At 47.0% G+C, this 13,333-nt stretch overlaps 2 protein-coding genes across 5 annotated transcripts in view; one reads left to right on the forward strand and one right to left on the reverse strand.

The window, feature by feature from the left end:
- The window catches only part of LOC123767720 (proton-coupled folate transporter), a 117,350-nt gene that overhangs the window by 77,954 nt on the left and 26,063 nt on the right, over positions 1 to 13,333 (forward strand). For 2 of the 4 annotated variants that reach the window (XR_011225585.1, XM_069317153.1), the window contains exon 1: positions 6,674 to 6,852. The exons of 1 other annotated variant lie outside the window; for it this stretch is intronic. Coding sequence is in view for 2 of the 3 variants with exons in the window: in XM_069317153.1 (XP_069173254.1) it covers positions 6,832 to 6,852 (21 nt within the window). In the remaining variant the exon portion in view is untranslated. Of the gene's footprint in view, positions 1 to 6,673; positions 6,853 to 10,499; positions 10,650 to 13,333 lie in introns of those variants that run through there. One more of the 4 variants, XM_069317155.1, reaches the window with a different exon arrangement.
- LOC138358788 (repetin-like) lies at positions 1,941 to 3,533 on the reverse strand. The gene is made up of 2 exons (XM_069316964.1): positions 3,501 to 3,533; positions 1,941 to 3,086 (listed from the first exon to the last, which is right to left on the reverse strand). The coding sequence occupies exons 1-2, from the start codon at positions 3,531 to 3,533 to the stop codon at positions 1,941 to 1,943; spliced, it is 1,179 nt and encodes a 392-aa protein (XP_069173065.1).

Consider the following 13,333-nt stretch of genomic DNA (forward strand, 5'->3'; position numbering starts at 1 on the left):
CGTCTGAGGCAGTGCTGGGTGGTCAGTCAGCGCCTGAGACAGTGCTGGGTGGTCAGTCAGCGCCTAAGACAGTGCTGAGCGGTCAGTCAGCGTCTGAGACAGTGCTGGTTGGTCAGTCAGCACCTCAGAGTAGATAGGGCAGACATAAACAAAGGAGATTGACAGTTCTTGACACATCACTTGATCAGATCAGCAAGAGACATGACACCTACTTATATAAGTTAACTGTAAACAAGTTTTTGTAATTGTTTATAATAAAGTATACTAAGTGATGAAGGGGTATAACACAGAGAATACTGATAACGTGTTAAATATATTAATAATAAAACGCACTATGAAACAATTGGTGCAAATTGGAGCAATTTACATTGAGAAAAGACCTGGGTAAATACTGGTTTGTAAACAGGATTGGTAATTAAGGGAACAAATTACTGGCTTACTTAATGGATGTGCCATCACTGGATTGTTTCATATAAATGTACATATAAATGAGTTTGATGAGGTAAAAAAAAACTGTCTCACATGGGTCAATAGGAATTTCCCCTCATGGGGTCAATAGAAGCTGCCTCACATGGGTCATTATAGACCTTTAACGGGTTGTTTGATATTGGTGTTCACGTGTTCTCAGTGATGTGATAACCAACCTGTTCTTCAGGAGGTCCGGATGCGCTGGCTGGTTACCTCTCATCTTGTTCTTCACTTAAAACAAGTTCTTGATTAGACAACTTGATGCTGTTCAGTGAAATGTTAAAAGTTCCGAGCTCTGGGCTCCGTAGCCACTGGTAATTCAAGCTCTACTTTAAGGCAATAGAGTAGTGTATGAAGCTCTATGTTGACCAGACCACACACTAGAAGGTGAAGGGACGACGACGTTTCGGTCCGTCCTGGACTATTCTCAAGTCATTCTCCATTCATAATCAACTTGAGAATGGTCCAGGACGGACCGAAACGTCGTCGTCCCTTCACCTTCTAGTGTGTGGTCTGGTCAACAGAAAACACTAAAACACTCCTGGAATCTTTTGTCGAGTCCTTCACACAGCTCTCTGTCATTCTCTGTGTACCTGTCCTCACCCGTTCTCAGTTTCATCACCTGTTCTTTCACTTTTATTTTCCTCCTCATGTGACTGTGGAGCAGTTTTGGGTCGGCCTTGGCTTTTCATTTTCCTACTGTCTGCTGCTCTTCTCACACTGAGGTCTTCAGTCCTGGCTCTCTGGTATCTCCCTCTGCTCTCTGGCGCTCTGTTGCTTATGTAGTTCCTCCAACCTCTCCGAGGGGAGCCTCGGAGAGGCTGCAGGATCCAGTAAGTTCAGTAGAACTTCGGTTTCAACTCCTTTTGACCATGTCGTAGCTCAGTCGATTAAGGCAGCGTCTGGGATGCTCTCGGACGCAGGTTCGAATCCTCGTCACGGCCCTTGTGGATTTGTTCATTAGTTCCTCCAAGCCCTTGTATTTGAGTACCTTGCTTCCTCGCATGTGTATGTGTTTATATGTAATATTATCCGAAAAGAGATTAACACATTTAGACATATGATTGTGTAGAAGCGTAAACTGCACAATGCACGACTTTGCAAGAAAAACATTTTGAAGAGTTCGCTGGTTGTCAAGGGACTTGTTGAGCCAGACGAAGCTTGCTCCCTCAAAGGTTAACATCCAGTTCACCTTCCTTGCCAAATTCTTCTCCAGCCTGTTCAACCTGTTCACAGAGTTGTTTGACTGGAACATTGAACATTGGCAATAAACTAGAAAGCATCGCTACATGTCTGTGAGAATCATAAGGCGATTAAATGACCCTGTTTGATAAGTGGGCTTTGATCGTTACACCTGGAGACATCCTGGAGGCTGAAAGCTTTCCCAGGGTGGGAGGATTCGAACCCATGCGGTGAGTGCAGCAGTATCCCCAAGGTTGCAATTCTTTTGACCATGTTGTGGCGTAGTCGTCCTAAAGTGTGGGTCTGGGAATGTCCAGCGCATTGGTTTGAATCCTCATCACGGCTTCTGTGGATTTTCTCATTGATATCTCACGATAGCGTTCTTGTTGCTGTGTTGTTCCTTGTTGCTGTGTTGTTCCTTGTTGCTGTGTTGTCCTTGTTGCTGTGTTGTCCTTGTTGCTGTGTTGTTCCTTGTTGCTGTGTTGTCCTTGTTGCTGTGTTGTTCCTTGTTGTTGTGTTGTTCCTTGTTGCTGTGTTGTTCCTTGTTGCTGTGTTGTCCTTGTTGCTGTGTTGTCCTTGTTGCTGTGTTGTTCCTTGTTGCTGTGATGTTCCTTGTTGCTGTGTTGTTCCTTGTTGCTGTGTTGTTCCTTGTTGCTGTGTTGTTCCTTGTTGCTGTGTAGTTCCTTGTTGCTGTGTTGTTCCTTGTTGCTGTGATGTTCCTTGTTGCTGTGTTGTTCTTGTTGCTGTGTTGTTCCTTGTTGCTGTGTTGTCCTTGTTGCTGTGTTGTCCTTGTTGCTGTGTTGTTCCTTGTTGCTGTGATGTTCCTTGTTGCTGTGTTGTTCTTGTTGCTGTGTTGTTCCTTGTTGCTGTGTTGTTCCTTGATGCTGTGATGTTCCTTGTTGCTGTGTTGTTCCTTGTTGCTGTGATGTTCCTTGTTGCTGTGTTGTTCCTTGTTGCTGTGTTGTTCCTTGTTGCTGTGTTGTCCTTGTTGCTGTGTTGTCCTTATTGCTGTGTTGTTCCTTGTTGCTGTGATGTTCCTTGTTGCTGTGTTGTTCCTTGTTGCTGTGTTGTCCTTGTTGCTGTGTTGTTCCTTGTTGCTGTGATGTTCCTTGTTGCTGTGTTGTTCCTTGTTGCTGTGTTGTTCCTTGTTGCTGTGTTGTTCCTTGTTGCTGTGATGTTCCTTGTTGCTGTGTTGTTCCTTGTTGCTGTGTTGTTCCTTGTTGCTGTGTTGTTCCTTGTTGCTGTGTTGTCCTTGTTGCTGTGTTGTTCCTTGTTGCTGTGTAGTTCTTGTTGCTGTGTTGTGCCTTGTTGCTGTGATGTTCCTTGTTGTTGTGTTGTTCCTTGTTGCTGTGTTGTTCCTTGTTGCTGTGTTGTTCTTGTTGCTGTGTTGTGCCTTGTTGCTGTGATGGTCCTTGTTGCTGTGTTGTTCCTTGTTGCTGTCATTGCCACTCTTGGGTAGGACTATTGCAACACATTTCTCTTGGAGCACCTCGTCTAACCACTTGGGGTGGACGGTAGAGCGACGGTCGTGCTTCATGCAGGTCGCCGTTCAATCCCTTGACTGTCCGAGTAGGCTTAGCGTTCTGGGCAAGTCACTATGGGGAGGTTCCCCAGTGTCCTCTGTGTTGTACAGGGCTTACCCTGCCTGTGGGTAAGCCTGGAGACCTACCCCACGGGCAGGCTGATATCCTCACTACCACCCTACACGACCCCCTCAGTCATCCTCCACGAGGGCAGGTTATCGTATCATCCCAAACGGTTATCATCCTTCCCTCAGGCGCAGACTGCCATTTTCACCCTCTTCCATCCATTCCCCGCCTTAAAAGGTATGGATGTCTGTTCCATCATACCTTATATCCCCTCCTCCATCCCCCGGGCTCCATCCCCCGGGCTCCATCCCTCGGGCTCCATCCCCCGGGCTCCATCCCCCCGGGCTCCATCCCTCGGGCTCCATCCCCCGGGCTCCATCCCCCGGGCTCCATCCCCCCGGGCTCCATCCCCCGGGCTCCATCCCCCGGGCTCCATCCCCCCGGGCTCCATCCCTCGGGCTCCATCCCCCGGGCTCCATCCCTCGGGCTCCATCCCCCCGGGCTCCATCCCTCGGGCTCCATCCCCCGGGCTCCATCCCCCGGGCTCCATCCCCCGGGCTCCATCCCTCGGGCTCCATCCCCCGGGCTCCATCCCCCGGGCTCCATCCCTCGGGCTCCATCCCTCGGGCCCCAGCTCTTACTCCAGGGTCACAAGACCAGGACTTCACCGCTTCTCTCTCTCTCTTGAACTTTTACCAGGTCTTAAAGGTCGGTTGCCTCAACGCGTCTGAGGTCGACGATCCACCAGTCCGGCCTTGGCGCCCTGGTGCTGGGCGCCAAGGAGCGCCCTGACGCCCAGGACGCTCTCACTTCTTCAAAGATGACGTTGTAATAACCTGTCATTCGTTGCTAAGCGTCAGAAGGTTACAGGTCAATTATGTGAAGACAAAACTGGTAATTAAGATGTCTTTCCCAGCTATAACAACCTCGTTAGCGGGGCTACGAGCCTCAAGTCCCTCATCAGCATCTTCGAAGCATCGTCAAGGAGTAGTCCAGACGGTCGTCTCAAGCAATTGGAGGAGAAACTCGACATGTTTAAATTCACGAAAGACCTGGGTAAATACTGGTTTGGTATTTACCAGTATTTACCAGGGGGGGGGGTTTGGTATATAGTACAAATTACCAGGAAACGAAATAGACGCTGGATTGTTTCTAACGCAGGCGCAACATATACGTAAATGAACGTTGAGTGGATATAAACAGAAGCCAACACGGTTTATGCAACTGACTACATTCTTACGTTATATTCTCTGGTGAACGCTACTGAGAAACATCGAGCCAGAAACAACAGGCGAATAACTCCACGGAATTGCTTGAGGTGAGGTGACATGTGTCGCTTCACCGGCTAGACAAACACGTTCTCAGAATTGACTCAATCTATTATCAGTATCCTGATGCCATAACTTCACTTAGTCTCTATCAACTGCAGTTAGTACACCTTATACCTGTAGGTAGGCTGTATCTACTGCAGTAGGTAGGCTGTATCTACTGCAATAGGTTGGCTGTATTTACTGCAGTATGTAGGCTGTATGTACTGCAGTAGGTAGGCTGTATCTACTGCAATAGGTAGGCTGTATTTACTGCAGTATGTAGGCTGTATCTACTGCAGTAGGTAGGCTGTATCCACTGCAATAGGTAGGCTGTATTTACTGCAATAGGTAGGCTGTATTTACTGCAGTAGGTAGGCTGTATGTACTGCAGTAGGTTGGCTGTATCTACTGCAGTAGGTAGGCTGTATCTACTGCAATAGGTAGGCTGTATCTACTGCAATAGGTAGGCTGTATCTACTACAATAGGTAGGCTGTATGTACTGCAATAGGTAGGCTGTATTTACTGCAATAGGTAGGCTGTATTTACTGCAGTATGTAGGCTCTATGTACTGCAGTAGGTTGGCTGTATGTACTGCAGTAGGTTGGCTGTATCTACTGCAGTAGGTTGGCTGTATCTACTGCAGTAGGTTGGCTGTATCTACTGCAGTAGGTTGGCTGTATCTACTGCAATAGGTAGGCTGTATCTACTGCAGTAGGTTGGCTGTATCTACTGCAGTAGGTTGGCTGTATCTACTGCAATAGGTAGGCTGTATCTACTGCAATAGGTAGGCTGTATCTACTGCAATAAGTTGGCTGTATCTACTGCAATAAGTTGGCTGTATCTACTGCAGTAGGTACGGTATGGAAGGAAATGCAGATTTGAACTGAAAAAGTGTAAGGGTTGCCATAGGTAATACCAGAGAACACTGTATAAACATCAGAGGTCCGCGGTTGTTCAGCATACTCCCAGCGAGTATGCTCCCGGGGACAGTAGACCAGGCAGGATAGTCACTGTCAGGGACAGTAGACCAGGCAGGATAGTCACTGTCAGGGACAGTAGACCAGGCAGGATAGTCACTGTCAGGGACAGTAGACCAGGCAGGATAGTCACTGTCAGGGACAGTAGACCAGGCAGGATAGTCACTGTCAGGGACAGTAGTTAAGGCAGGATAGTCACTGTCAGGGACAGTAGACCAGGCAGGATAGTCACTGTCAGGGACAGTAGTTAAGGCAGGATAGTCACTGTCAGGGACAGTAGACCAGGCAGGATAGTCACTGTCAGGGACAGTAGTTAAGGCAGGATAGTCAGCCTCGTCTAATCACGGCGTGATGTTGCGAAATTCTGAGTCGTCACTTGGAGTCCTGTGAGTATTTTTAGTACACTTTCAACTCTTTCTCTAACTCAAGGACAATGTAATCCCCCCCCGTCACTCAGGTGCAATATAATCCTTGGTAAGGCCAAGAACACAGCCTTGGTAAGGCCAAGAACACAGCCTTGGTAAGGCCAGGAACACAGCCTTGGTAAGGCCAGGAACACACCCTTGACAAAGCCTGCAACACAGCCTTGGTAAGGCCAAGAACACAGCCTTGGTAAGGCCAAGAACACAGCCTTGGTAAAGCCAAGAACACAGCCTTGGTAAAGCCTGGAACACAGCCTTGGTAAGGCCAAGAACACACCCTTGGGAAGGCCTGGAACACACCCTTGACAAGGCCAGGAACACACCCTTGACAAGGCCAGCAACACACCCTTGACAAGGCCAGCAACACACCCTTGACAAGGCCAGCAACACACCCTTGACAAGGCCTGGAACACACCCTTGACAAGGCCAGCAACACACCCTTGACAAGGCCTGGAACACACCCTTGACAAGGCCAGGAACACACCCTTGACAAGGCCTGGAACACACCCTTGACAAGGCCTGGAACACACCCTTGACAATGCCTGGAACACACCCTTGACAAGGCCAGCAACACACCCTTGACAAGGCCAGCAACACACCCTTGACAAGGCCAGCAACACACCCTTGACAAGGCCAGCAACACACCCTTGGGAAGGCCTCTGAGGGGTACGCAACACAGGGAGCAAGGTCACAATACTCCAGAGCTCAGTTGAGCCTTCCCACTCACGGCGTCACCACACTCCCACCACCATCCACCATCAACCACCACCATCAACCCCCCACTCACCACCATTATATCACCACTACCATAACTACTCATCTCCTCTACCACCATCTGGGGCCACTACCACCCCTGCGGAACCCAGCTACCACCTGCATTGGATGCCAATACCGTCCGTACATGTTCGTATTTGTTCTTGATTAGTTCATTTATTATGCACCCCATACCTATCCTGTGAGTGGTAGTGGACCCCCATATCGATCCTGTGAGTGGTAGTGGACCCCCCATACCTATCCTGTGAGTGGTAGTGGACCCCCATATCTATCCTGTGAGTGGTAGTGGACCCCCCATACCTATCCTGTGAGTGGTAGTGGACCCCCATATCTATCCTGTGAGTGGTAGTGGATCCTTATATCTATCCTGTGAGTGGTAGTGGATCCTTATACCTATCCTGTGAGTGGTAGTGGATCCTTATATCTATCCTGTGAGTGGTAGTGGATCCTTATATCTATCCTGTGAGTGGTAGTGGACCCCCATACTCATCCTGTGAGTGGTAGTGGACCCCCATACTCATCCTGTGAGTGGTAGTGGACCCCCATACTCATCCTGTGAGTGGTAGTGGACCCCCATACTCATCCTGTGAGTGGTAGTGGACCCCCATACGCATCCTGTGAGTGGTAGTGGACCCCCATACTCATCCTGTGAGTGGTAGTGGACCCCCCATACTCATCCTGTGAGTGGTAGTGGACCCCCATACTCATCCTGTGAGTGGTAGTGGACCCCCATACTCATCCTGTGACCGGTAGCGGAAAAAAGAATTACGTTGCTGCTATTCCTGGATTTCCTCTGACCGTTGGTCTCTGTATTTCCTATACTCCCTCCTGCTTGTTGCATTTGCTTACAGCCACAGTTTATTGAATCACGGGATATTATATTCTCTCTTGATTTGTTTATCTTATTGCTGGCATGAATCTCTCTTCATTCCACTTGTTGACCAGACCACACACTAGAAGGTGAAGGGACGACGACGTTTCGGTCCGTCCTGGACCATTCTCAAGTCGATTGTTCATTCCACTTTAAGTCAAACTGAGGATTTGAAAGAAAAAGTTCTTTCTAATGTCTCTTGGGCTCATGTGGATACTCAGTTTCTTCCTGTGTCCCCTTATGCGTGTACCACCATTGTTGGGAACTCTATCTTTATCTACTCTATTCCCCCTGAGCATTTTATATGTGGTAATCATGTCTCCCCGAACTCTTCTGTTTTCCAGCGACGTGAGGTGCAATTCATGCAGCCTTTCCTCGTAAGTCGTGCCTCTTAGTTCTGGGACTAGTTTAATAGCATGCCTTTGAGCCTTCTCCAGCTTCGTCTTGTGCTTGACACGGTATGGACAAGTGGTGGAGCTGCATACTTCAGGATTGGTCTGACATATGTGGTATGCAGGATTCTAATGATTCCAAATGTGTGTATATATAGACGTATGTGTGTGTGTGCACATGTATGTGTATGCGTGTGCATGTGTGCGTATTCCTACAATTTGTATTCACTATGTACGTCTGCAGAATTGAGCTGTTAGCTCTTGGGCCCCACCTTTCTAACCGTCGGTGGTCTTATGTAGTGACTCCCAATCGTAGTTGCTACATATATTTCTCTCTCACTCTCTCTCAAACACACACACACACACACACACACACACACACACACACACACACACACACACACACACACACAGGCGAGGACAGGTATACAGAGAATGACAGAGAGGTGTGTGAGGAACTCAACAAGAGGTTCCAGGAGGTCTTCACAATAGAACAGGGTGAGGTCACTGTGCTAGGAGAAAGGGAGGTAAACCAGGCGGCCTTGGAGGAGTTCAAAATTACGAGAGAGGAGGTCAAGAGACACCTGCTGGATCTGGATGTTAGAAAGGCGGTTGGTCCAGATGGGATCTCACCATGGGTACTGAAAGAGTGTGCAGAGGCACTTTGCTTGCCACTCTCCATAGTGTATAGTAAATCACTAGAGACGGGAGACCTACCAGAAATATGGAAGACGGCGAATGTGGTCCCAATATACAAAAAGGGCGACAGACAAGAGGCACTGAACTACAGGCCAGTGTCCTTGACTTGTATACCATGCAAGGTGATGGAGAAGATCGTGAGAAAAAACCTGGTAACACATCTGGAGAGAAGGGATTTCGTGACAAATCGCCAACATGGATTCAGGGAGGGTAAATCTTGCCTTACAGGCTTGATAGAATTCTACGATCAGGTGACACAGATTAAGCAAGAAAGAGAGGGCTGGGCGGACTGCATTTTCTTGGATTGTCGGAAAGCCTTTGACACAGTACCGCATAAGAGGCTGGTACATAAGCTGGAGAGACAGGCAGGTGTAGCTGGTAAGGTGCTCCAGTGGATAAGGGAGTATCTAAGCAATAGGAAGCAGAGAGTTACGGTGAGGGGTGAGACCTCCGATTGGCGTGAAGTCACCAGTGGAGTCCCACAGGGCTCTGTACTCGGTCCTATCTTGTTTCTGATATATGTAAATGATCTCCCGGAGGGTATCGATTCATTTCTCTCAATGTTTGCGGACGATGCTAAAATTATGAGAAGGATTAAAACAGAAGAGGACTGTTTGAGGCTTCAAGAAGACCTAGACAAGCTGAAGGAATGGTCGAACAAATGGTTGTTAGAGTTTAACCCAACCAAATGTAATGTAATGAAGATAGGTGTAGGGAGCAGGAGGCCAGATACAAGGTATCATCTGGGAGAGGAAATTCTTCAGGAGTCAGAGAAGGAAAAAGACTTGGGGGTTGATATCACGCCAGACCTGTCTCCTGCAGCACATATCAAGCGGATAACATCAGCGGCATATGCCAGGCTGGCCAACATACGAACGGCATTCAGAAACTTGTGTAAAGAATCATTCAGAACTTTGTATACCACATATGTCAGGCCAATCCTGGAGTATGCAGCCCCAGCATGGAGTCCATATCTAGTCAAGGATAAGACTAAACTGGAAAAGGTTCAAAGGTTTGCCACCAGACTAGTACCCGAGCTGAGAGGTATGAGCTACGAGGAGAGACTACGGGAATTAAACCTCACTTCGCTGGAAGACAGAAGAGTTAGGGGGGACATGATCACCACATTCAAGATTCTGAAGGGGATTGATAGGGTAGATAAAGACAGTCTATTTAACACAAGGGGAACACGCACAAGGGGACACAGGTGGAAACTGAGTGCCCAAATGAGCCACAGAGATATTAGAAAGAACTTTTTTAGTGTCAGAGTGGTTGACAAATGGAATGCATTAGGGGGTGATGTGGTGGAGGCTCACTCCATACACAGTTTCAAGTGTAGATATGACAGAGCCCGATAGGCTCAGGAACCTGTACACCTGTTGATTGACGGTTGAGAGGCGGGACCAAAGAGCCAGAGCTCAACCCCCGCAAACACAACTAGGTGAGTACAACTAGGTGAGTACACACACACAAACACACAGTAACTATATACACATGCACAGTAACTATACACACACAAACAGTACCTATACACACACAGTAAACACACATACACACACCACAGTGAAAAGGTACATATAGGTGACATTACGCGAGCCAGGTCACCATTGACGTCACACTTCCCACCGACCGACGTCCCGGACATCGACTCCGACAGCGGTCGAGGGTTCAGGGGGGTCGAGGGGGCCCCCAGAGGTCCACGGCCCTGTAGGGGAAAGAGAGACGAGACACGACTCGATCCCCTTTCCCCGAGCGCCCTCAGGATCCCTTCCAAGCGTATATAGTCAGTGTTCCACCACCACCACGCGTGCTCCTTGAAGGCTCCTGGTGCTACTTGAGGGCTCCTGGTGCTCCTTGAAGGCTCTTGGTGCTCCTTGAAGGCTCTTGGTGCTACTTGAAGGCTCCTGGCGCTCCTGATGTCGCTCTAAGACCTCCCGCAGCAGTTCGTATATATGGCTCTTGAGGTAATCTGTCATCATGTCACCATATTTTGTCCTTGTCCTATTTCCTGGACGAGTCATTGTGTTCCTGAGATGAATGTTGATGTGTTGATTTACATGCCGTTGTTTACATTAGAGATCCCTGAGGATCTCGTTACTTTCTCAAGCTTCGCGAGGCGTTCCAAGCTTCACGAATGATGTGTGTCTGTAAAAGTTCGACTCTGATGCTTGTGCATTCGTGTTCTTGTTTACAGGTTCATATATTAATACCGTATGTACGCAGCCGACGAAACATTCACACATGTCTGTCACGAATGGTATATCCTTCCTCACTAGAGGGTAAAATATACCCTGAATTATATATATATATATATATATATATATATATATATATATATATATATATATATATATATATATATATATATATATATATATATATATATATATGTCGTACCTAGTAGCCAGAACGCACTTCTCAGCCTACTATGCAAGGCCCGATTTGCCTAATAAACCAAGTTTTCCTGAATTTATATATTTTCTCTAATTTTTTTCTTATGAAATCATAAAGCTACCCATTTCATTATGTATGAGGTCAATTTTTTATTATTGGAGTTTAAATTAACGTAGATATATCACCGAACCTAACCAACCCTACCTAACCAAACCTAATCTATCTTTATAGGTTAGGTTAGGTTAGGTTAGGTAGCTGAAAAAGTTAGGTTAGGTTAGGTTAGGTAGGTTAGGTCGTCGAAAAGCAATTAATTCATGAAAACTTGGCTTATTAGGCAAATTGGGCCTTGCATAGTAGGCAGATAAGTGCGTTCTGGCTACTAGGTACGACATATATATATATATATATATATATATATATATATATATATATATATATATATGACAGTGTCAGATCACGGAGGAAGAATTGAAACAGGAATTTCCTTAAGTACTTTCGTATTTAATAATACATCTTCACCCTTCTGAAAATTTTGAGAATGTTGAATGTGTTTTCAGCTCAACTCATCAGAGAAGATACGACTGTATATTCCGTGTTGATTATTTTCTTCTCTTGGGTCAAGGATAAAGTAATTCTTGGTGGAGTGTTAAGTGTACTTGTGTAGTGTGTCTGTCGCTCACAGTATGTGGGGAGCACCTTACTGTTAGTCTGTCCTCATCCCTGGTTCTTGGACCCAGATTCACGAAGCAGTTACGCAGGCACTTACGAACCTGTCCATCTTTTCTCAATCTTTGGCGGCTTTGTTTACAATTATTAAACAGTTACTGAGCTCCGAAGCACCAGGAGGCTGTTTATAACAATAATAACAGTTGATCAGTAAGTTTTCATTCATGTAAACTGTTTAATAAGTGTAAACAAAACCGTCAAAGCTTGAGAAAAGATGTACAGGGTCGTAAGTGTACAGAAACTACGACGTTGTACCAACGTCGTAGTTTCGGTGTGTGTTTGGCGGGTTAGGACTGAGGGAGACAAAGAACTAAGCAAGAGATAGAACAAGTGCAAGAAGTAGACTTGTTTGCTGTTTGGTGAACAGATTGTACCTGGATGTTGTTCTGGGAGTTCTTCTACTCCCCCAAGTCCGGCCCGGGCCCAGGCTTGACTTGTGAGAAGTTCTTGGTCCAACAGGCGCATTGGGTTTATGGAAGTCGTCCACAGATCTCGTGTGAGATGATGGGTATTGAAATTGTTCCCGGAGTTGAAGGTGAGGCTGTAGGATCGATTAAACCCGCCTGAGTAACGGAGACGCATTAGAGGCAGGACAGACAGCCATAGGCTACCATTAATGTATAATGATTTACTGTAAATTTATAGCTCTTCAAATAGAACATTCTCTGTAACTAGCTGACACTGTCATTGTAAGGTGTGAAGGATACATGAAATTGTTAGTGTAATTAATCACCGTTGAGGTCTGATAAAGACCTTTTGTGCCCTCTGTAACCCTTTTTGCGCTACCGCTCACAGAATGAGTATGGGGTGCATAAAAAACTAACCGCCGCCAGAAAAAAATCAGGCTGCCTGGTTTTGGGGGTTTGAGGAGTGGTTCGGGGGGGGGATTTGGGGGGGGGATTTGGGGGGTTTGAGGGGGGGTTTGCGACCTTGTAGGAAATAGACACCAGTTGCAGGGGCTCGAACGAGCGCCACCAGGCAAGACCGGACCTGCCTGTAGACCCCTATCATTACAGAACTTGTTATGCAAGTACATAGGACGGTTCCGTACCAGCGGCTCCTGCCGCCCGGCCCTCACTAAGCTGCACTAAAGTTACTGATCACTTCAAGTACACTTTTAGTCTTAGAGTCCAGGGGCCAGATTCACGAAGTAGTTACGCAAGCACTTACGAACGTGTACATCTTTCCTCGATCTTTGACGGCTTTGGTTACGTTTATTAAACAGTTTACAAGCATGAAAACTTGCCAATCAACTGTTGTTATTGTTATAAACAGCCTCCTGGTGCTTTCGGAGCTCTTTAACTGTTTAATAGTTATAAACAAAGCGGCCAAAGATTGAGAAAAGATGTACAGGTTCGTAAGTGCTTGCGTAACTGCTTCGTGAATCTGGCCCCTGCTAACTAGACGGGGGTAGTGGTGGTGGCCGCAAGATGGCGCATCAAGGTCGTGTGTGAGGTATGGGTAAAAACGCGGGAAGTGGTTCGTTGTATTCACTTTAGAATGATCGAAAGGCGGTGCTAAGAGCCTA

Source organism: Procambarus clarkii, chromosome 86, assembly GCF_040958095.1.
Source record: "Procambarus clarkii isolate CNS0578487 chromosome 86, FALCON_Pclarkii_2.0, whole genome shotgun sequence".
Lineage (NCBI taxonomy): Eukaryota > Metazoa > Arthropoda > Malacostraca > Decapoda > Cambaridae > Procambarus > Procambarus clarkii.

Bases quoted from the DNA above. Each gene is read 5' to 3' on its own strand.
- LOC138358788 (XM_069316964.1), bottom strand. From the start codon at position 3,533: ATGGAGCCCGGGGGATGGAGGAGGGGATATAAG. The intron at 3,087-3,500 runs GTATGATGGAAC...TGGCAATGACAG, and splicing joins GATGGAGGAGGGGATATAAG to CAACAAGGAACAACACAGCA.